This window comes from Physeter macrocephalus, chromosome 20, assembly GCF_002837175.3.
Source record: "Physeter macrocephalus isolate SW-GA chromosome 20, ASM283717v5, whole genome shotgun sequence".
Lineage (NCBI taxonomy): Eukaryota > Metazoa > Chordata > Mammalia > Artiodactyla > Physeteridae > Physeter > Physeter macrocephalus.
The window spans coordinates 96,326,449-96,351,239 of record NC_041233.1 but is presented as its reverse complement, the minus strand read 5'-3'; the positions used below and the strand labels follow the sequence as shown (position 1 = coordinate 96,351,239).

General features: G+C 36.1%; 1 protein-coding gene across 1 annotated transcript in view; it reads left to right on the top strand.

The window, feature by feature from the left end:
* WRN (WRN RecQ like helicase) overlaps nucleotides 1-24,791 on the top strand; it is a 127,628-nt gene that overhangs the window by 48,556 nt on the left and 54,281 nt on the right. The window contains exons 13-19 of the mRNA XM_055080921.1: nucleotides 270-345; nucleotides 1,781-1,848; nucleotides 2,136-2,244; nucleotides 2,817-2,885; nucleotides 7,259-7,341; nucleotides 13,933-14,039; nucleotides 20,951-21,138. Coding sequence (XP_054936896.1) covers nucleotides 270-345; nucleotides 1,781-1,848; nucleotides 2,136-2,244; nucleotides 2,817-2,885; nucleotides 7,259-7,341; nucleotides 13,933-14,039; nucleotides 20,951-21,138 — 700 coding nt within the window. The remainder of the gene's footprint in view (nucleotides 1-269; nucleotides 346-1,780; nucleotides 1,849-2,135; nucleotides 2,245-2,816; nucleotides 2,886-7,258; nucleotides 7,342-13,932; nucleotides 14,040-20,950; nucleotides 21,139-24,791) is intronic.

The following is a 24,791-nucleotide window of genomic DNA, read 5'->3' as shown; positions in this document are numbered from 1 at the left end:
TGAAAGTATAGCAAATTCCAAAACACTGTTTTTTTACGGGGCTGGCAAACTGAATCACAACAAAGTTCTCCTTAGTATTAGGTAATTAATCAAAGGGTTTACCTGGAGTCATGACTGGTACCCAGAGGACAAAATTGGGTGGATTTAAAAGACAGCAGTGACCTTTGGTACCTACCACAATATACTTTAAAAGAAGTCAGTGAAATAAAACTTACTCCCTCTCACTTTGTGTACTTCTATTTTAACGTAAATGTCCATTTTATTTTAAGACTGTTGGTTACCAGGACCTACTGCAAAGCAAATTAATTGCCTCAAGACCTACTTTGGCCATTCTAATTTTAAGCCGTGAGTATAATCTCAGTTAATTAAATTGCATATTTACTGTTTTCTTCACAAAGGAAAAAAGGCAAATAATCCATCCATTTAACAGTAAAAGCACAACTTCATTATAGTTTATACATGCCACACTGTATTTTTTCTAAGTGACTACAGAATTATTTTGAAGTAATATTTATATAAAATTCATATCTGCAGATTGTTTTTATAAGTGGGGAAAATGGTTTTCCTTACTATAGAGAGTTCTGGGTAGAGACATTAATAAATAAATTTAATGCTGACTTGTGTTTTATTATATATGTATCTGTGTGTGCCTGTTCTGTGCATCTCATTGTCCAAAGCATGTTGTAATAGAAATTCATGAGACAATAGTTTGAAAAACAGCGATAATCATATCAGTTTTAACATATTCAAAGGTATTTACATCCAAGGCGGCACACTTCTAAGTATTAAAATGCGAGGAATACAAATGAGATGAAGAACAAGTAAAGTTGAATAAAACTGATAAGAATGTAAAACTCTAGACTGTATTTTTTCTATTCTGGGAATTTAAAATTTAATCCATGGAAGCATTTCTTTCATTTTTCCTTTTGATCTTAAAAAATTAAAAAAAAAATTAAACTATGTCCTACACATAGAAAAATGCAAATAAATGTACATATCAGTGAATTTAAGATCACCTTTCCAGTTGATTTTTCCCTCAACATTTTATTAAAAGAAATTTCAAAGATACATTAGAGTTTGTTTTTTTTTACTATGAATACCTGTATATTCACCATTAATTCACTATTAACATTTTATTATACTTGCTTTATTATATATTGATTTTCTCTGTATCCACTTTTTAATCCATTCAGTTTTTAAAATGCATCTCAAGGTAAATTGTAGACATCCTTACACTTCCCCCTAATTACTTTAGCATGTAAATCATTAACTATAGTTAAATATTTATTTATTTATTTAATTTTTTAACTAAAATTTACATACAAGGAAATGGTTAAACTTTAGGTGTTTAACGTTTGCAAATCTTAAGTGTACGTGTAACCTAAACCCTTTTAAAAATATGGAACATTACAATCACTCCAGAAAGTTCCCTCATTTCCCTTCTTAGTCAATCCTTTCACCTAGAGCATTTCTCTTATTTATTTTAAATCAGTGACTCTGTTGGATATCTAGGATGAAGCTGGAATTTATGTTATACGTTAGCTATATGTAATAAAATTTAATACAGATATGACCAGAAGTCCTAGTTGTTCAGTCAGCTTGAATGGGAGGTTGGTCAAATGGGACTTTTGTTTTCAAGTTCCAGGGTTCTTATATTTTTATTGAAGCTCAAAAATGTAAACAAAATTCTGGAGGAAGTGAAAAAATTAAATGGATTTCAACTTGTCCCTTGGGTTTCTTGTTAGTAAAACAGAGCAGCTTTTTGCTTTTCATCCTCCAGGGTTCAGTGGAAAGTGATTCATTCTGTATTGGAAGAAAGAAGAGATAATGTTGTTGTCATGGCAACTGGTAAGTTGTACTTAAGCAAATAATCTAATCCTTTAAAAAATAAAACTTCAAGGTTTTGACATGCTTAGTCTTTCCATAAACTCTCAAAATACAAATATGTATACAAATGGTGTAAAATATAGAAGAGAGTGAGCTGAGGGTAGATGCTCAAATTTATGCATGAATTAACTCTTAGGAAGGTAGCACATTAGTAGTGACTGTTCATCTCATACAAGTACATCGTAAGAAGAAATCAAAGTACCAAGGATTTAGTTTTATTTGTCTGAATGTATTATTTTTATTTTAAGGGTATGGAAAGAGTTTGTGCTTCCAGTATCCACCTGTTTATGTAGGCGGGATTGGCCTTGTCATCTCTCCCCTTATTTCTTTGATGGAAGACCAAGTGCTCCAGCTTGAGTGAGTAATGCTTTCATTGCCACATTACCACCCTTTTTTTTCCTCCTGTGAAGGAAATATTTGATTTATCATGTATGTTAAAATCTAGTTCGCAGTAATGCATTGCTAAAAGTGTTGCTTTGTCTTTATTAGTAATAAATGACACTTTAGTGGAAGAGCTTATCTTCTTTCTTGAGTTCTCTGTAATTCAAGGCTACCAGATGGCCCCGAAAAAAATTTTTAAAAAGCAAATTTTATGCCAGTTTACACTACATATCACAAAATTCGTTTCTCTTTTGGTTACCCTTCTTTAGCCTAGTGTGAAGTATATACATGGAAGTGTAGTTTTTAGTTGTGAAAAATTTTAAATTTCTTTAATCTGAGCCTGCAGTCTTTTTGGGAAACCCATCTTAACAGCCTGTCTTCTAATACAGCCTTTGAAGGAATATATTTATTAAATTAGTGAGTTACAAAAAGAGATTGCAAAGAAGAGGATGTACATCATTATATTTCTTTGTTCTTTCTCACTTAAAAATGAAGTTGATATTTGTAGTGTGCACATGGTTCCAGAATATTTGTTTTTCTTCTTACAGAATGTCCAACATTCCAGCTTGCTTTCTTGGATCAGGACAGTCAAAAAATGTTCTAGAGGATATTAAATTGTAAGTAATATATATGATTTCTGATCATGTGATCAAGTGTCTGTGGTATGTGGGAAAATTTTGTACACAAAAAATTTTTATTTAATGCATGGGCAAAATATCCATAATTTAAAAATATACTTCCTTTTTATAGTATATTTATGGAACTGTTAATTTTAAAATCAAACTCAAAGAAATCTGTTATGTCCAGTTCTTGGACTGGAAGGCTAGCATTATTATGATAGAATCGTAAAATTTTGTTTTGGAAGAGAACTTGGAGAGTATCTAGTATTGTCTCATTTCACAGATGAGGAAACTGAGGCCCAGAGAAAAGAATTTGCCCAGAGTCACCTAATGAATTAATGGCTGAGTGGGGACTGGTTTCTAGATCTCTTGCCCCACGAATCCTGTCATGACATAATTCCTAACAAGAATAATGTCTCAGGCACACAGAAGTGTGTATATATGTATTAACATGTATATGCATATATATTAATACAGATTCACACACACATACATTTACTAAGTTTTAATAAATGCATACAAATATGTAACCTAAACCCCTAGCCAGATATAGAGTATTACTGTCACTCCAGAGAGTTCCTTCATGTTCCATCCCAGTCTGTCCTTCTATTCACCATCCTAAAGTGAACCACTGTTTTAATTTTTTCTATCATGCTTTTGTTTTGTCTGTTATAGAACTTCATATAAATGAAGTCATACAATGGGAACTCTTTTAAGATTTCTTTCCTTCAGCATCATGTTTTGACAGTTCCCCATGTTCTTGCATGTATCAGTAGTTTAAAAAAAAAATCAGTGGTATTTTATTATATGAAATTACCACAGTTGTGTTTTCATTTCCTTATTGATGGACACTTAAGCTGTTTCTAGTTTTGGAAAATTACTAATAAATCTATGAACATTCCTATATATCTTTTTATTTTATTTCTTTATTTTTATTTTTTATTTTATTTTTGGCTGCGTTGGGTCTTTGTTGCTGTGTGTGGGCTTTCTCTAGTTGCAGTGAGTGGGGACTACTCTTCATTGTGGTGCGCGGGCTTCTCATTACCGTGGCTTCTCTTGTTGAGGAGCACAGGCTCTAGGTGCACGGGCTTCAGTAGTTGTGGCACGTGGGCTCAGTAGTTGTGGCTCGCGGGCTCTAGAGCTCAGGCTCAGTAGTTGTGGCACACGGACTTAGTTGCTCCGCGGCATGTGGGATCTTCCCGGACCAGGGCTCAAACCCGTGTCCCCTGCATTGGCAGAAGGATTTTAACCACTGCACCACCAGGGAAGTCCCAGTGTATACAAATTTTTGTATGGACATATATTCTTATGTCATTGGTATAAACCAAGGAGTGGAGTGACTGGGTCATGTAGTGGATATATGTTTAACCTTTTTATTCTAATTGAGGTAAATCTACATAATATAATATTCACCATTTTAATTATTTTCAAAGTGTACAGTTCAGTGGCTTTTAGTACATTCACAATGTTGTACAACCGTCACCACTATGTAATTCCAGAACATTTTCAGAACTCACCCCCAAAACCTCCATGTCATGAAGCAGTCACTCCCTATTGTCCCCTCCTTCACTCCCTTCCAGTCACTAATCTTTCTGTCTCAATGATTTGCCTATTTTGGACATTTCATATAAATGGGCTCATACAGGATGTGGCCTTATGTGTCTGACTTCTTTCACTTAGTGTAATGTTATCAGTACTTAATTTCTTTTTGTGGATGAATAATATTCCATTGTATGGACATTTCATATTTTATTTATTCATTCATCAGTGCTGGACATGTAGGTTGTTTCTACTTTTTGGCTGTTATGAATAATGGTACAATGAATATTTGTGTATAAGTTTTTATGGGAACATATGTTTTCAGTTCTTCTGTGTACATGCCTAGGAGTAGGATTGCTGAGTCATATTATAATTCTGTGTTAACTTTCTGAGAAACTGCCATACTTTTTTGAGAGTGGTTGTACCATTTCACGTTCCCACCAGCAGTGTCTTAGAGTTCCAATTCCTCCTCATCTCTGCCATCACTGGTATGGCCAGTCTTTAATTTTAGCCATTCTAATAGGATGTCAGTGTGTTTTTAATTTGCATTTCCGTAATGACTAATGATGTTGAGCATCTTTTCATATACTTATTAGCTATCTGTATATCTTTGAGGAAGTGTTTATTTACATCTTTTGCCTATTCCTTATTTTTGTTTTTTTCTTATGAATTTTGATAGTCATTTATATATTCTGAATATAAATCCTTCATTTGGTATATGGTTGGCAAACATCTCTTAGTTTATGACTTCTCTTTTCATTCTCTTAACAGTTCCTTTAAAGAGCATCACTTTTTCATTTTTATAACATCCAGTTTGTCAATTTGTTGTTTTATGGATTTTGCTTTTGCTGTTGCTTTTTGGTGCCTCACTCATGATCACAAATATTTTCTTTTTTATTTCCTTCTAAAAATGTTATAGTTTTATGTTTTACATTTAGATCTATGACCCATTTTGTGTACATTTTGTATATTGTACCAGGTATTGATTACAATTCTTTTTTTTTTTTTTTTTTTTTTTTTTTGCATAGGCATATCCATTTTTGCTGTTGCTTTTTGGTGCCTCACTCATGATCACAAATATTTTCTTTTTTATTTCCTTCTAAAAATGTTATAGTTTTATGTTTTACATTTAGATCTATGACCCATTTTGTGTACATTTTGTATATTGTACCAGGTATTGATTACAATTCTTTTTTTTTTTTTTTTTTTTTTTTTTGCATAGGCATATCCATTTCTTCCAGCTCCATTTGTTGAAAAGACTATCCTTTCTGCACTGTATTTCTTTTGCACCTTGGTGAAAAAGAAATTGACTAAATATATGTGGGTTTATTGCTACGCTCTTAATTTTCTGTTCTATCAATCTGTTTGTCTGCCTGGATTGGTGTCTTGAGTACTCTAGCTTTATAATAAGCCTTGAAATAGGTAGTACAAGTCTTCCACGTTTGTTCTTTCAAAAATTTTTTTTTTGGTCTATTCTAGGTCCTTTGTATTTCCATAAGTATTTCAATATCACCTTTTCAACTAAAATGCCAGCTGGGGTTTGATTGGGTTTACCTTGAATCTAGATATCTAAGAATTAGCTGTCTTTATAATTCTTATCACTGTTTTACACTGAAGAAACTGAGGCACACTGAAGAAACTGAGGCACACCGAAGTTAAGTACTTGTCTAAGCTCACTTAGCTTGTAAGAGGTAGAACTGAGATTCAAACCTGAATAGTCTGGCGTCAGAACTAATTATTTATACGATTTCCTGTGTTAATTAGACTACTGAGTTAATTTCATGAGATTAAAAGCGTATCTGTTCTGTTCTTAATTGTTTTGTTCCAATTTCTAGTGAAAGCACCATGCCTAGCACACAGTAGATTAAATATTTTATAGTCTTTTCATATAGAACGTTGTTTCATTTTATTTAATTTGATCTATGTCTTCATTTGGTAGAATGGAAAAGAGACTCTATACATATTTTGCCCTAGCCCTAACCTTTATTGCAGACATTGTCTTAATTTAGGGTTCTATCTGCCCAGAATAGAAATCGGTCACACTAGTTTAAGCAAATACTGAATTTTATATTAAGGATACAGGAATGTCTTGTGGATCCCTCTGAAAAAAAATTAGCCAGCCCTCAGGAAGAGACTGGAATGGGTATTAAAAATACAGTAGGGCTTTCTTTTTATCCATAGCCTCTATGTGTATTCCTCATTCTTCTCTCTGAGGAGGTGAGCATTCGCTGCTTTTCTAGTCACAAAATAGATTGCTCTGCAGCTTCTTTTTTTTTTTTTTTTTTTAACATGTTACAGGTCTTGACACTTGGAGACTGACTGGTTGTTTCTTGGTTAGACCCCCAAATTCTAGGACAGAGACTAACTGACTTGATTTTCGTATGCTGTCTGTCCCTGGCCCGAGAAGATGTAGGCAAGACAGCAGAGTACACAGGAGAAACATGGGTGCTATGGATTTGATCATGGAGATGGGGGTCAAGGGTAGGATGATGGGTGGATTGCTAACACATAAAAGATTTACTCTAGACTTGATCATTTAACTCAGGCCACTGTAGTTTTGGGGCTAGACTGCTGGAAATCAGAATCTGGCTTCTAATGGCACCTTATGCTGAGTACTCCCTGGCTGGTATTGCCAATGTTTGTTTTGATGCATTGAAGTGAAATCAAAGAACCAGAATATGTGCATCTCTACACACATATAACATTCATTTTGTTTTTAGTAAGTGGCGTAATATATTATTTAAAAAATTATCAGGTGTTATGGTTTTCAGTTGTATTCATTGGGTGATTGTTTTTATATTTCCTGTTTCTTTGTTTGTTTGTTTTTACAGAGGCAAATACCGGATTGTGTACATAACTCCAGAATTCTGTTCAAGTAACTTGGACCTACTCCAGCAACTGCAGGCTAATATTGGTAAGTGGTATGATACAGTCTTTATAAGTATTTATTAAATTGCGATATTCTTTAAAGTTAAACTTATGAATGGATACCGGATTTTACTTCTCTTAAAGTTTATTTCAAACCTTATCTCCTCCAGGAAATTACTGCCTCTCCAATGTGGTGTCTCTCCTGTCCTATCCCAAAGTATCCTATAATTCCCTCTGCCATAGAAATTAGGCTCCTGCATTGTAATTACCTGTCTATATATCTGTTTTCTTCTGCTAAACTGTAAACTTTTCAGGGAAAAATGCCTTTCTTATTTCTTTATATTTCCCGAGTGCAGTGCCTGGCGCGTAGTAGGCATTTAAATGTATTGTTGAATAAATATTGAATCTTAGATTCTGTGAAATTATAATTTCCTCTTTTTCATATTCTGAATCTAAATTAAGTCAATGTAGTGGTTCTCTACCCTGTTGTTCATGAGAATCACCTTTCAAACTTTAGAAAAATGTCAGATCCTCAAACCTTGAAAATTGTGATTTAATGCACCTGGCACGAGGCTGTGGCAGCTGTAGTTTTTTCACGGGTGATTCTGATGTGTAGTCAGGTTGGAAACCACAGTACCTTTGATAATTTGCTATCAGTGAGTATGATTAATTTAAAAAATTAGATAGTAAGTCAGAGCCTGTGTCCTAGAAAATTTTAATATAGAATTAGTTAAAAGCTGGTATCATTTTTTTTTCTTTTGTGATTAAAACATTTCTGTCGGTTTTTCGCTTCTTGATGGTTAGGCTCAGCTACCCAATAGTTGCAGTCACGGCTTCTATTGTAATTGCACATATTTCAAACATTCAGTTGAACCAAACAATCTTAGCTTTCTAATGTAATATGATCTCATTTTATAATTATATATTAAAATAATTCCTAACAGGTAGTTTTTTAACATTGCAGTGTCTCATTTAATGGTTACTTGCATATAACTCTAGGAAAGCATTTAACAGTTGTTCTAACAATATAGTGAAAACAAATACTTACCTTTTAATATGTGTTAAATATCAACAAAGGAATGAGGGCAGAAATTAGCATTTGATTAAATATATTATCAAAAATTGCATCCATCAGCTGTTAAACTCCCCTGTTGGCATGTTATATTTTTGCCTTAAATGGAAAACAAATTTGGTGTGTGTCCTATTAGGTTGTATGAAGTTCTTATGAATATTTCACTTTAGATTAAACCCAACAACCCTAGATATATAAATTCCATGGTTTTACTGCAAAAGTTAGGGTCTGTGTCCATAGTGGTCTGGATATGTTTTGCTCCATTTTAGTATTTGTTTTGTTTCTGTGGTGGAGTTAATCCAGTATTTACTTAGATCCTTTTGACAGGTAGTTCTATTTCTCTATTTTAATTTTTTTCTAAAGGATTAAATTATGAACACTGCAATTATTAGAGCTGCGTACTCTGCATAAAATGGATGAAAATGCTCTTTTTGGTTGACTGTCAATGTTGAACAAAATAGAATAAATTCTTTCTGAAATACTTTTTTATTTTTTTTATTTTTATTTTTTTAAGTTTAACATCTTTATTGGAGTATAACTGTTTTACAATAGTGTGTATTTTTCTCCTTTACAACAAAATGAATCAGTTATACATATACATATGTTCCCATATCTCTTCCCTCTTGCGTCTCCCTCCCTCCCACCCTCCCTATCCCACCCCTCTCATGGTCACAAAGCACAGAGGTGATCTCCCTGTGCTATGCGGCAGCTTCCCACTAGCTATCTAATTTACATTTGGTAGTGCATATATGGGGTCAGGTTTTTAAATTTAGATATAAGAAAGTTCAATATTCTATAAATAAGAATATCTTAAGTACTCATGAACATAACAAGAAGTATAATGTAGTGTCCAATTAATTGATTAGTAGTAAGGTCCTCTGTTCCCTTAAGAAACTATAATATAGTTAATTAAAGGAGATAACCAGAAAATACAAGTTAATGGTTCCTGAAATACATTGTCAATGGTTTCTGCCTACTGGCTTTAAGAACAACTGTTTATATCTAATATTCAACAAAATATTTTGCATCAAAATAATTATCTTACTTGTAACAAAAGCAGCTGGAGAAGATGATCATAGCAATTATGCAGACAGCCATAGAAATGAGCAAAGCCAGCCATCGAATGCTGCCATCGAAAAATGGACCTGATAATGGAAGTAAACAATGAAAAAGACATATTACCTTTCGATCACATCTTAAAAGGAAAAAATAACTTGTAGTGTTGAACTCTAGAAAGCTTGCTTATTGTTAAAACCAGAGAAAATATTTCACTGAGAATCATGATTGCACTTTTCTCTGCTAACCTACCTATAACAACAGGGGGCAGTGTAGGTTGTAAATACTGGTTACATAAGTTGGTCCGACAACATTCTATTGTCCGGCGTAGCTGGGCTTTTGGTGAATCCTAAAGGAAGAAAATTAGAAATAATCTGATACACGAAACTGATAATTAATTTTTAAAATATTCATAAAATACAGTTTCTAATTCAGTGAGTGAAAAGGACCTGCTAAGTTTGTGTGAAAGTGATTATTGAAAAATTTAAATCTATCGTGAAATAGTGTTGTAAAGACTCTAAAATGTTTTTTCTTAAGAAGAATGTATGTATGTGCATGGTGTGTTAGAACACTAGACTATAACTTAATTACAGATAAACAAAAGTTTATATATATTTTTCACCCAAAATTTGGCATATCTTAAGATATGACTATTCATTTGTTTTTAGTAAAAAAGTATTTAAAATCATGAGATCTTTTCCTAAAAAACATGGGTAATACATTTTATTACAGTGATAGACTAGCAGGGTAAATATGATAGATTGCTTTTGCTATTTGGGGTCTTTTGTGTTTCCATACAAATTGTGAAATTTTTTTTTCTAGTTCTGTAAAAAATGCTAGTGGTAGTTTGATAGGGATTGCATTGAATCTGTAGATTGCTTTGGGTAGTAGAGTCATTTTCACAATGTTGATTCTTCCAATCCAAGAACATGGTATATTTCTCCACCTATTTGTATCATCTTTAATTTCTTTCATCAGTGTCTTATAGTTTTCTGCATACAAGTTTTTTGTCTCCTTAGGTAGGTTTATTCCTAGATATTTTATTCTTTTTGTTGCAATGGTAAATGGGAGTGTTTTCTTAATTTCACTCTCAGATTTTTCATCATTAGTGTATAAGAATGCCAGAGATTTCTGTGCATTAATTTTGTATCCTGCTACTTTGCCAAATTCATTGATTAGCTCTAGTAGTTTTCTGGTAGCATCCTTAGGATTCTCTATGTATAATATCATGTCATCTGCAAATAGTGACAGCTTTACTTCTTCTTTTCCTATTTGGATTCCTTTTATTTCTTTTTCTTCTCTGATTGCTGTGGCTAGAACTTCCAAAACTATGTTGAATAGGAGTGGTGAGAGTGGGCAACCTTGTCTTGTTCCTGATCTTAGTGGAAATGGTTTCAGTTTTTCACCATTGAGAACGATGCTGGCTGTGGGTTTGTCATATATGGCCTTTATTATGTTGAGGAAAGTTCCCTCTGTGCCTACTTTCTGCAGGGTTTTTATCATAAATGGGTGTTGAATTTTGTCAAAAGCTTTCTCTGCATCTATTGAGATGATCATATGGTTTTTCTCCTTCATGAAATACTTTTATTTAACTTTTATTTGCAGGAATTGGTAAAATGCTTTTAGCAGGGAATATACTCAGTATTTTATTTGTACAGTAGTTTGACATTTAGCTATTCAGATTTATGATTTTTATGATGTGTTATTATTTAAGTAATATGGGTTTATAACAGAAGCAGCAAACAGAATTTTACATAGAGACACCTTAAAAGCAAACACACCTGTAATTGTCTTGTAACTTTGGAAGTAGGCTTGAATGACAGGTGTGCCAAAATGAAATATGTCCTGGACCTGGGCAGACACTTGGACTTGCACATTTAATGTGGAAGTTGGCAGAAGCTTGCCTCAGCTGCTTGTGAAGGGCAAAGTTTAACTCCATTAAAAGCTAGTTAGTTGGACTTCCCTGGTGGCGCAGTGGTTAAGAATCCGCCTGCCAATGCAGGGGACACAAGTTCAAGCCCTGGTCCGGGAAGATCCCACATGCCACAGAGCAACTAAGCCCGTGCACCACAACTGCTGAGCCTGCACTCTAGAGCCCGGGAGCCACAACTACTGAGCGCATGTGCCACAACTACTGAAGCCCGCATGCCTAGAGCCTGTGCTCCACAAGCATGCCTAGAGCCTGTGCCCCACAACAAGAGAAGCCCGCGCACCGCAACGAAGAGTAGCCCCCCCTCGCCGCAACTAGAGAAAGCCCACATGCAGCAACGAAGACCCAATGCAGCCAAAACTAAATAAATGCATAAAATAATAAAAATAGATAAATAAATAAATAAAAATTCTTATTAAAATAAGCTAGTTAGTCAAACCTATAATTATAAGGAAGGTTTTAAAATAAAGGAGGAGCTGTCATCTTTGTTTTAATTTATTTAATTTAAAATCTGGGTCTTGTAGTTTCTAAATCCAGATAAGTATAGTGGTAACATTGAATTTGTCCCAGCCACTCAGGAAATAGAAATTTGATGTGATCAACCTGTATTTGTTCCTATTTAGTAGGTTTCTTTTTTTTCTTTCTTTTTCTTCTCCAACTCATTGTACTTGGTAATCTCAATGAATTGTAATTATTTGCTTGTCTGTCTGTCTCTTTTAGAATTGTGAACTCCTCAAAATCATGGATTGCATTTTACTAATCATTTTATACCTAGAAAAGTGTTTGGAACATAGTGGGAATTTAATAACTGTAATAATAATAGCTTATTTTTTTTATTGAGCTGTCTTTTATGCCAGCCCCTATCTTAGCATTTTACATGAATGATCTAATTTAATCTTCAGAGTAACTAAAAAATGTTAGGTACTTTTATTACCTACCTTATACTTGTGAGAAACTGACACTTGGAAGCTTAAGTAACATGCTTAAGGTAATATGAATAGTAAGCCAGGTTATGCATCTAGGTAGTCTGACTCTAGAGCACATGTTTTAAATCATCTCACTAGTGGCAAAACATTATAAATTCTCAGATAAGCATCAAGTAGTGATCATCCCCATTGAAGGGAAATATTATTTTTGTCTTAAGTATTAATTTGGTGATCGAGGGCAAAAGCACTACTGTCACTACTTTGAAATATCTGAAGACGTTTTAGTGAATGATTATATAATAAAGCCCTTTTCTGAAATGCATTACTACACACTGTTGATTCTGTTTCAGTGTGGGTGTGTGGTGTGAGGGCAGAGTAGAGGCATTGCTAGGGGAAGAGAACAAAGTACATTCCTTCTTACCTACTTTGTACATAATGAGATTTAGTTCTTCCCTTACCATTTTATATTAGAAAACGTGAATGTCATGCATCTTCCAGAACTGGCATTACAGAGGAACTCTGCAGTGTAATATGTGATCAGTCACGGACAGTGATGCATTTAATCTTAGTATGAAATACGCTGAGTCTTTCTATCTCTCTTTTTTTTGTTGTTTTTACTGTATTTACTTATTTATTTTATTTTTGGCTGTGTTGGGTCTTCGTTGCTGCACACGGGCTTTCTCTAGTTGTGGTGAGCGGGGGCTACTCTTGGTTGTGGTTCGCGGGCTTCTCGTTGCAGTGGCTTCTCTTGTTGCGGAGCATGGGCTCTAGGTGCGCGGGCTTCAGTAGTTGTGGCACACAGGCTCAGTAGTTGTAGTTGTGGCTCACAGGCTCTAGAGTGCAGGCTCAGTAGTTGTGGTGCACGGGCTTAGTTGCTCCACGGCATATGGGATCTTCCCAGACCAGGGCTCGAACCCGTGTCCTCTGTATTGTCAGGAGGATTCTTAACCACTGAGCCACCAGGGAAGCCTCTCTATCTCTTTTGATAGCTAATCCATGAGATAAAATTGAAAGTATTACCAAAGAGAAAGAGAACCGCTCTTTTTTTTAGGGCATTATCGTTGCAAATGAGTGATAGCTTTGAGGACAAAGTAATAGTAAGTAACTAATTTCTCTGAGGAATAATGATGAAAGTTAAAATTCAATAAATATGTTGTTTGAAAAATATATATTTCTCTCTTTTATCCATATATCTCCCTTTGCCTATTTTCAATAATGATTTTTGGTGTTATCTGATGTTATTTATGCTTATATATATATATATATATTTTTTTTTTTTTTTTTTTTTTTTTTTTTTTCTGTACGCGGGCCTCTCACTGTTGTGACCTCTCCCGTTGCGGAGCACAGGCTCCGGACGCGCAGGCTCAGCGGCCATGGCTCACGGGCCCAGCCGCTCCGCGGCATGTGGGATCTTCCCAGACCGGGGCACGAACCCGTGTCCCCTGCATCGGCAGGCGGACTCTCAACAACTGCGCCACCAGGGAAGCCCTATGCTTATATTTTTATATGAACCAAATACTTTGATTTGAATTATTTATACTACTTTCTGTAATATTTATATATTCTAATGAAGATGGTGGTAACAATTTAGATGCGTTTATTACTTTTTTTGAACTTTATTTTCTCCATTTACATATTTTTCTGTTTTTATAGGTATCACACTTATTGCTGTGGATGAGGCTCACTGTATTTCTGAGTGGGGACATGATTTTAGAAGTTCATTCAGAACTTTGGGCTCCATAAAGGCAGTACTCCCACGGGTAAGCTTTGCCAAGTGCAATGTCTTGAAATGACTTTCTTACCAAGGGAGAGTCCAGGATTGGGGAATGGCCAAAAAGCTGAAGATTCCTCTATGAAGGGGCAAATGGATGATGTAAGCAGGGGAAAGATTTTTTTCAAAAAATTCTAACCTTGACTTCCTTCTAAGGTTGGCATGTAATTTATTGAGGAATACTATAGAGCAGGACTTGACAAACTTTTTCTGGTTCTCACACTTTCTTTTCTAATTATAAAGAATAGGAAAGTTTTACATGAGTGTTCTATATGAATGGCATATTTTATACAAAGAGCTTAAAAACGTACAATATTGGCAACCATTTTATTTTTTATTTTGAAAAATTATGGATTCACAGGCAATTAAAAAAAAAATATGTACAGGGATGTTCTAGGTACTGTTTCCCCAGTGGTAATATCTTGAATAACTGTAGTATAGTATCAGGTAGGTATATGACATTGCTACAGTTTATTCTTAGTTCACTAGTTTTATAAGTGTGTATGGGTATGTATGTATATTGTCCTATACAGTTTTATCTCATATGTATGTTTGTATAACTACCATTGCAATTAAGATACAGAACTATTCCATTACCATAGGCTCCCTGGAGCCATCCTTTTACAGGCACACACACCATTCCCATCACCCCTAACCCTAACCCCTGGTGACCACTAATCTGGTCTCCATTTGTATAATTTTTTTATTTCAACAATGTTAAATAAATTGAATTGTATGGTTTGTTACCTTTTGGAACTGGCTTATGTGAGTAAACCAAAAAAAAAAGGATTAGAAATTATTTGTTATTGTTTTGATAGATTATTTAGTTCAACCTCATTTCTTATTAAGCGTGCTTATTGAGAGCTATCTTAAATATAGTTTGTTTTTTGTTAGCTCTTCTCATAAAGATTTGATTGGAGCAGACATTACAATAAAACAAAACAAATGAACAAAAAACTTGAATGTAACACTTAGCAAGGATATATCGGAAGAGAATCAAAGTAACGTGAATTGAGGTCCAACTATGGGACTGGCCTTGGGTCAGTGTTTTTATCTTGGTTAACCCTCATAACAATCCAGCAACATAAATATCTTCATTACTTTCTTCTTTAAAAAAATTTTTTTTAATATAATTTTTAAAGGTTACATTCTATTTACAGTTATTACAAAATATTGGCTCCATTGCCTGTGTTGTACAATACATCCTTGAGCCTATATTACACCCAGTAGTTTGTACCTCCCACTCCCTTACCCCTTTGTCGCCCCTCCCCACTGCCCACTAGTTTCATTACCTACCTCTTGAAACAGTTCTCTTACCAGTAGGATAGCACACTCCCTGGTACTCTTCCTGTCTTATTATCTCTTCTTTCTCAGTTTCCTCTGCTTATTTCTTTTCATTTCCCTGCTCTTTTAACATTGGCATGCCTGAAACCTTAGTCTTTGGACCTGTCCTCTTTCCTCTCTGTACTTACTTCCTTGGTCATTTCATCCAACATATGGCTTTAACTAAAATCTATATGCTGACAACTCCCAAATTTATATCCTCACTCTGAATTGATACCAGCAATGTATGAGTAGTTCAGTTTCTCTCCCTCCTTTTTAGCATTTGCTGTTATTATTACTATTTTTTATTTTAATCATTTTATGGATTAATATACGTATACACACACACACACACACACACACACACACACACACACACACACTTACATAAACGTTAGCTGCCTATTCAACGTCTCTCTACTTAGATGCCTGACAGGCATCTGAAACGTAACCTATTCTTAACTTCCTGATATTCTCTCCATCCCAGAACAGCTCTTCCCTCAGTCTCCCCCATCTCATTTAGTAGCAGCTGCATCCTTCTGGTGCTCAGGCCAAGATTTTGGGGTTTTTCTTCCACCCTTCTTTTCTTACAGTTGACCCCACATTTAAACAGTAAAGAAATCTCATGAGGTCTTCAGAATATGTACAGAATCTGATCACTTCTCTCTTGATCCCTGCTACCACCCTGGTACAAGCCACCGTCTCCTTTCACCTGGCTATTACAGCAGTCTCCTGGTTGGTCTGTTTTCACTCTTACCCTCCTTAGTCTATTTCAATACAGCATCCAGAGTGATACTTCGAAAATGTAAGTCCGACAGATCATGTCTTCTGCTCAGAACCCTCTGGTTGCAGACCATTTCACTCTAAATAAGGACAAACACTACATATCTTAAATGATCTGGCCTTTATTTTCTCTTTGACCTCATCCTCTGCTACTTGTTTCCTCATTCACTGGCTTCTAGCCGTACTGTTTGTTTTCATTGATACTCTTCAAAGGTGCCAACCATGCTCCTACCTTAGGGCTTTTGTTCCCACTCTTCCCTCTCCCTGAATAATTTTCCCCTGGGTAGTTCACATGGTGTATCCCTCACTTTTCTCGAGTCTGCTGAAATATTACCTTTTTTTTAAGGCCCCCTGGGCCACCACATTCAAAATTTCAAATTAACCCCTCTCCCCCAGCTATCAGCTTTCCTCATATTCCTTTCCTGTTTTTAAAATAGCACTTATCACTCTTTAACTTAACGTACTAATATTACACTTTGTCTATTGCCTGTGGGTCCCCACTAGAATATTCTTTGTGGGGAGGGTTTTTGCTGATTTGGTTTATAAAATCTACAATAGTACCTGGCACATAGTGAGTGTTCCATAAGTAATGGGGTAAATGAATAAATGAATTTCGATGAGAAAGCTGAGAATGTGAGAAGTAGCTTTGCCACACAGGCCGTGAGTGGTAGGACCGCACAGTGCTCCACAGTGGGACACTATGCTGGTTTCTAAAGCAAATGACTCGAAAGAAGTTTAAAAAAGTTTCTGCCCTAAAGTAACACGTAGTCCAGTAAAGGAGTTTAGATTCAGATTTACCTATAAAAGTAGAAGCAATAGTACCAAGCAGTAAATGGTGTATGGAACAGTATGCATAATATAGAAAGATTAATAGTGTTAATAGTACCTGTATAAAGAAGATATTTGTATGGCGAAAGTCACTAGGCTCAGGTTCCTTGAGGAGTGCTTTCTATTAATTTAGAACTGTTTAAAGTAAGCTTTTAGAAACTAGGAAGATTGCTTTCTTTAATCCTTTCCTGGGCCTTTGATTCTAGGAGGATTGTGTTAGAGGAGTTTTAAATGTTTTATGCAGTTCTGAAACACTTTTCAGTGTTGAATTAAGTCTTTTATTATGTCAGGCTGTGGACTCCATTAGATTCTTTTCATTTCTTGGGATGATTCACTGTAGCACAGGTTGTTCGTCAAGCAATGGCTGAGAAAACCTTTTTCCCCTAGTGTTTTCATGAATTCTCTTTATTAGCTAAGTGGTGAGAAATGCCACCTGGTGGTTGTAGGACTCTCATTTTCCTCACTGTTCTCAGTGCTTTTTTTCATCTAATCACGATCACCCTGGGACAACTGGCATAAACCCACAGTGCTTCACACCATATTATTTCAGTAAGTTCAAAAATAGCAAAAAATCATTAACTCATTTTGCATAAAGATTCCCATTTGGAGAGAATCTGACAAAATGAGTCTCAAGAAAGAGCAGCCAGGTAGAAAGCTTTACATCAGCCTTAAAAGTCTATGAAATTCAAATAAGAGGAACTGTGTGAAATGTGAGACATGTTGGATCTTCCCATTACTTTCTCCCCAGCCCTTTCACAAAGATCAGCACATAGTAGACACTCAGGAACTATTTGGAGTTAGTGAATGAATGAATGAAGCATGATATTATAGAGTACACAGATTAACTATACCACCCAAATTTAGAAGCAGATATAGTTCTTGGAATTCGTAGATGTGACACCATTGAAGTATATGTCTAAGGCATTCCTAAATTTATAGTCACAGGATTAATTTACATTGCTTGTTTTAACAAAACTTGGTACTTATTATCAAAGAAACCAAGATTTGCCGACTGAAAGAACAAGTTTCTTGAGTTAAGAACTTGATATAACTGAGTGATAGGGTAATTTATCACCCACACCAGTTTGCTTTTGAAAATTAAAAGGTGCAAGCTATTAATAACTTTGCTGTGATGACAGGATAAACTGAGAGTATCCCAGCAAACCAGGCTGTATGGACACCTTTCTCCTAACCAGCCTGTGTGTTATTTTTACACTTCAGTGTAGTTTATAACTTTTAAGCCCAAAGATTCTAAGGGAGAATATTCTGTTCATTTCTGAAGTGAAAGTAAATATTGTTCCATTAAGTTTAATACATTCCATTACTTTATTCTATTTTCTAAGTTGTGGAAGCAGCATTCTTAACTGTGACTTTCTAGAACGTTGGCAAAGGAGGGAATTTATAATGATTTTTCCTTCTAGCAGGTCACTAGAATAAGGAGTTCCTAGTGGCAAAGTGGGAATTTTTAAGTTAGAAGAGAGGGTAACATCCTGTAGCCCTCTCCATCTCACATTTTGATGAAAAAACTGAGGCCAAGAGAAGTCAGCCCTTTCCAAAGTCAGTGGCAGGTCTGGGAGTAGTGGCCATGTCTCTGCAGTTCTTTTGTAGAATTCTTTTCAGTTGTTGCAGTAATATCAGTGATAGCTGACACTTCTTGAGTGCTTACTAGACACTAGACCTTTTATCCCATTTGGTCTTCGCAGTGACTTTATGAGGTTGTTGCTGTTATTACAACCATCTTATAGATGAGGATACCAAAGTTTAGAGAGTGAAATAAACAGCTCAAGGGACTTCCCTGGCAGTCCACTGGTTAGGACTCTGCGCTTCCACTGAAGGGGGCACGGGTTCGATCCCTGGTCAGGGAACTAAGATCCTGCAAACCATGTGGTGTGGCCAAAAATATATATGTGTAAAAAAAATAAACAGCTCAAAATCTCACATCTAGTTAGTGGCAAAGGCAGGCTTTGAACTCAGACAATTGATTTTAAACGAGAGTTTTACACCACTGTGCTGCTTTTTGCCAGATTTTTCTACTAACTTCTTCAAAATGTGTTATGGGGGCTTCCCTGGTGGCTCAGTGGTTGCGCGTCTGCCTGCCGATGCAGGGGAACTGGGTTCGCGCCCCGGTCTGGGAGTATCCCACATGCCGCGGAGCAGCTGGGCCCGTGAGCCATGGCCGCTGGGCCTGCGCGTCCGGAGCCTGTGCTCCGCAATGGGAGAGGCCACAACAGAGGGAGGCCCGCATACCACAAAAAAAAAAAAAAAAAAAAAGGGTTATGGTTTGTGCTTATTTCCTTCTTTTCACAAAAGCATTGCTCGTTCACTCATACATTATATTGCTTAGAAACAAACCAGGCCCTCTTTTCTTATAGTCTCTATCCTGAAAACTTCTGTCTTTATGTGTGTATGCAGTTAAACAACAAGCATTTTTTAGTGCATTTGTAAATTGTTTGAGTAACGCACTGACATTGATGGAACTCTTTGTTGTTGTGAGGGTGAGAATATGCATGTCCTAAGAACTTCAGTGTTTAAACTTTCCTTATTCTCAGCCATATATTTGCTATAGATATTTTTATTTGCTATAAAGACATAAAGCAGGTATATACATATATATTAAGCCTTGATTAGAGAAACTAACTTCTTTATAAATTGGCATATTCATATATAAGTTGTTAGGCAGACACTCTCTAAATTCAGAGAACAGTCTGATTGTAAGCCAAAAATCAATTAAGTTAATTTGGGGTATTTTAAAAATAATTTCACAGAATTTAAGGATAGAGAATACAAAAATGCCAATTACCTCGTCACATTGATTTTGATATAATTTTTTCCCATTTAAAAATTACTCCCAAACTTAATTGATTTTTTTACATGAGCTTTGAGATAATTTTTAAGTCAGCAAAGCTATATTGATTGTAAAAATAGTTTTTAATAAATTGTATCTTGTTTTTCAAATTCTGTAATTGCTTTTTTACAAATTGCACTTAAATTTTCATGTATGTACGATAATTGCTTAAACTGATTTGTTAGGTAGATGTATTATATCTGAAGAGCTATGTTATGAGGATATTATTTACTGTATTTGTAATAAGCTAAAAAGAGTATTAAGAAAGTTGTGATCTTGGATATCGAGCAGCTAATGATATAGGAACAATTTTTCTGATTATGAAATAATAGCATAGTTGATTAGAACTCCCTATGATAATGGTGACAGAAATATTAAATCTAGTTTCATGGGAGGTGTGTTGTTATCCCACTTTAGAATTTCTGAAAGATCACATACTCATGTTTTTCCTGGTACCTGCTGTGCCTCCTGCTTTGGCTGCTAACGCAGTCAAGAAGTCTTCGCTAGATTGAAGATAGAACATGACTCGGTTGCTCAAGGAATCAGTTGATAATAGATGTTTCATTCTCTCCTTTTTTCTTTTATATAGTATGCCACGATTAACCCACTAAAACTGGTGAGAGGTTATCCAGATCACTGAGAGCTTTTCTTTTACAATAGATCTGAAAAGCCATCGACCAATATATTTAATATGAGACAAAAAAGACTTGGGCTTTGTATAGGTAGATTTTCAGTGAATGAAGGGTTTATAATTTGTGAATGATAGATTAATGAAAAATAAGACATAACATACCCCTTATTTGTACCAGCACTATTATAAATGTAAAAGTAATAAATGGAGAGGTAGATAGTTAATAAATGGATTTAATTTAATAAGGTAGATTGCATTTAGAAATCTTACGAATTTAGTGTTTTATTTGAATGATTTCTCAGAAGGCTGAGAAACAAGTATGAAGGAAGTGTTCTTCTCTTATTTGAAAGAGAATAATTTTAAAGTTGCATTTTTAACCCTGTTCCTCTGTTCCTCCTGTAATTGTCTTCCAGTCTCTTTCTAAGAGGCAGTAGATGTTGAGAATTATTGAACTCTTCCCTTGGTTAAAAATCACTTTTACTTATTTCAGGTTCCAATTGTTGCACTGACTGCTACTGCAAGTTCTTCAATCCGAGAAGACATTGTACGTTGCTTAAAACTGACGGATCCTCACATTATCTGTACTGGTTTTGATCGACCAAACTTGTATTTAGAAGTTGGACGAAAAACAGGAAACATCCTTCAGGACCTGAAGCAATTTCTTGTCCAGAAGACAAGGTGAGAATTTCATGGTTGATAAATTTTAGTAACTATTTTCTTCTTTTTAAAAAATGTATTTTATTTTTCTAAGTTATTTCCTTCTAATGTATATTTAACATATTTCAAATTCTGCTTAGCTTTGGTTCAAGTCAAGTGTGATGTTATATAATCAGTGACTGAGGAAGGTAGAAACTAATTCTTCTAATATTTTTATACTCCATACTGTTACTTGAAGGGGACATACACTCTTAATAATTGACAAACAACAGAAACAAATGAGTCTTTTATCTGAATTCTGTCTAGTTCACTAGTTATATGACTAACTTGAGTATTAAGGAATTTTAAGTCATCTTAATAATAAATACTTTTTGAGCCCATATCATGTGCTAAGGACTATCGTAGGTGCTTCATATAAGTGATCTAGTTTGATCCTTATAACTGCTCAGTAAGCTACATATTATTTTCATTTTACTGATGAAGAAACTGTCACTAGCTCTTCTTCCTATTTATTTTGCTTGGAGGCATTTTATATGTATGCTAAGAAAGCTTCCCTGAGCCTTATTCCCTGATTTGTCTTCTCAGTGAAAAGCTTATAACTTTCGTGTTATGAAATGTGTTTTTAAGTCAGAGTAGATGGAAATAATGTTTGTCCTACCAATATAAACAGAAAACAAATATAGGAAAATAGGTTTTAAAGAATATCATTAGTGTTTTTCTTTTCAGAAAGGGGTAAAAAGAAGATTGACCCTAGGTAAGGAAACTCTATGGTAACTCTTGGGGTCCTTTAGGATGAATTTAAATGTAGAGTTCACCCTTGGCTTGACTGTCCTGTATTCAGATTAAAGCAAGAATGTAATGAATAGACTCCGGGTGTTCTGCCTGCTCTAGGGATCTCTCCAAAGTGAATACGCATCATACTTCACTTTCTTTCTGTCCTAAAGGTAAAACTTTCTCTTGAAGAAGGCTGTTTATTTTAGGTTAGAGTATCCGCAGTCAGATCCTTATTTACTTTCCTAATGTTTGATCCTTTTCAGTCCATAGTATTCTCAATCTCTATGGCATTTCCCCCTAACCCTCTCCTTTTTTTTTCCCTGACATTGTGATTATATTGTCCTCTTATGATATCTTATGTAAATAATTTCTTCTCACTATCTTCATGTTAATTCTGCTAACTGAGGTTTTTATTACTTTTTAGCTCAGACTGTTATAGTCTCTCCTAACAGACATCCTTGCTCCTCAGGCCTCCCTGATTTTCAGATTTATCATCTGAAAGCACATCCCTGGGTCATGGTGTTCCTTTCCTGTGGACTAAAGGCCAGAGTCCTTAGGCTAACATCCAAGACCATCCAAAGATTTTGATATTGAATGTGACAGTGGTTTTTCTAAAAGCAAATCTGGAAAGATTTTGTACCCATTTTCAATCCTCCAAGAAGAGTTGTGGTAGCAGGGAACCATTCAGAGTCAGAATGCTCTCTGCAGATCTTGGGCAAATAGAAATTTACCTCTTAAATGAGCACTGAGATGGAGGGTAAATTAAGACTTCAAAGTATTACCTTTTATTTTCATTTTCTTCCTTTCATTTAATTCTGCCATTTGTTTATCAGTATTCACATTTTTTCTCTTCATTGAACTAACATGTTTCTTAAACTCTGATCTTATTTGTTTTCTATATGCATGGTGCATTTAAATTAGATCAGCCCCTCTCACCTATTTAATTTAATGGTTAAATGATGATAGATTTTTCTTCCCCCTCAGGAAATTGTTATGAGGAAATAATAGTCTTTAGTAAACCTCTTGGCAAAGTAATGAATCCTTTTGTAATAGTGAGGTAGGAGATAGATGGGCTCCAGGCTGAGCAGCTGCAGCCAGTCTCCTGCTGACACTTTGAGATAAGATGCCAGGAGGAGCATTGGGCCCTGAGACCACAATTTCCTCATTCTGTGGTCAAGGGGATTTCTCAGCCTGACACATGTGCAGAGAAAGTCCTCAGTCATCCCCTAAGGAATTTGGGATGACACAACTCTAGGGGAGGGGCCAAAGGAGGGAGGAGATGCCAGCCCATAATATGTCCTGCCAACCTCCCAGAAACCTTTGTGCTGGAATCCATCTAGACTGAGAGATGCGTGTGATGCCCCAAGAAGGACCCTGAGTCAGGCCAGATATGGGCAAAAGCAAGATGATTGGCCAGAGACAACCTGGAAGACTGCCCCCATGCAAGTGATCTAAGCCACCCCTATTGGGTGCATCTCACTCTGCGAGTTCGCCCATGTGCTCTTCCACACCAGCCTTTTGGGCTGTTTGAGTCCATGCAGCCGTGTTCTGAATCTTTTAGAGTCCTGGTCCCGGGGGATACACCCCAGTGTAAGAAAAATAATCATAGGACAATGATTATATAATCAAAATATCCTCCCCAAGGAATCCCTGGCAACTGCAACATTTTTCTCTGCGCAAGGAACTAAGTTCAACAAGAGACGTCTGATTCAGGGTCGATGGGGATCTAGGGGACACTCTGGACCCCTTCCAAATTAAAGCCTCCTGGTAAATGTTTCCAGGACACCGGATTCCATTCCTAGGTGAGCCTCTTTGTCCTTGGTTGCAGGTTGCTCAACATGGGAGGATCCTCTTCTAAGCCAGAAGAAACACCTCTGGGATGTGTCCTTAAGAACTGGAAGCTTTTAAAATTAGACGGGCTAAGAAAGAAAAGCTTAAGTTTTACTATAAGACTGCCTGGCCTTTATATGTTGGGGGATGGAGAAACATGGCCCCAAAATGGGTCTCTAAATTATAAAACCATCTTGCAACTGCATCTTTATTGCCGTAGGTTGGGAAGATGGACTGAGTTTTCCTATGTCCAGGCCTTCATGTCCCTTTACCAGAATCCTGCTCTATGCGGCTCCGGTAATCAGAGGCCTGGAGAATAAGAGAATTCTCTCGACATTCTAGACGGTCCTCATTTAACTCCCCCAAACTCTCAGGAGGGAAACCGAGCCTCTCCTACTCCTACAAGTACCCCTGCTTCTCGGGATCCCCCTGGCCAATCGCAAACCCCGCCTCCTTATGCCCCTCTATACACACTGGTACCCCAGGATGCAAAAGCTAGTCCCATGGGGGTAACCCATAGTGGGACTGCCTATCACCGAGGATCAGGGAGAATATGCCCTCTTGGGCAAGTGGCAAATGGCGAAGGCACAATCAGAGTACACGTGCCCTTCTTCCTAACCGATTTAGCCCAGTGCAAACAAAGGCTGGGCCAATTTTCTGAAGACCCTAGTAGGTTTATTGAAGGATTTCAGGCCCTAACCCTGGCCTTTGATTTAACCTGGAAGGATGTCCAAATAGTACTATCTACCTGCTGTACCCATGAGGAGAAAGAAGCAAAGGATTTGGACAGCAGCCCAGGGGCACTCTGACCAGCTCTCCAGGGACCAACCCAACATTTATGATATGGGTGGGGACGCAGTCCCAAATCAGGATCCCCCTTGGGATTATAAGTCCCTGGTGGGAACGAGGGCCAGGAACCACGTGGTTCAATGCCTGTTAGAAGGAATGAGAAAATGCATTAGAAAACCAGTTAACTATGGAAAGGTCATGGAAGTGACCCAAGAGAAAGAAGAAAACCCAGCCTTCTTTCAGGGACGGCTTGTGGAGGGTTTTAGAAAATTTACTAACAT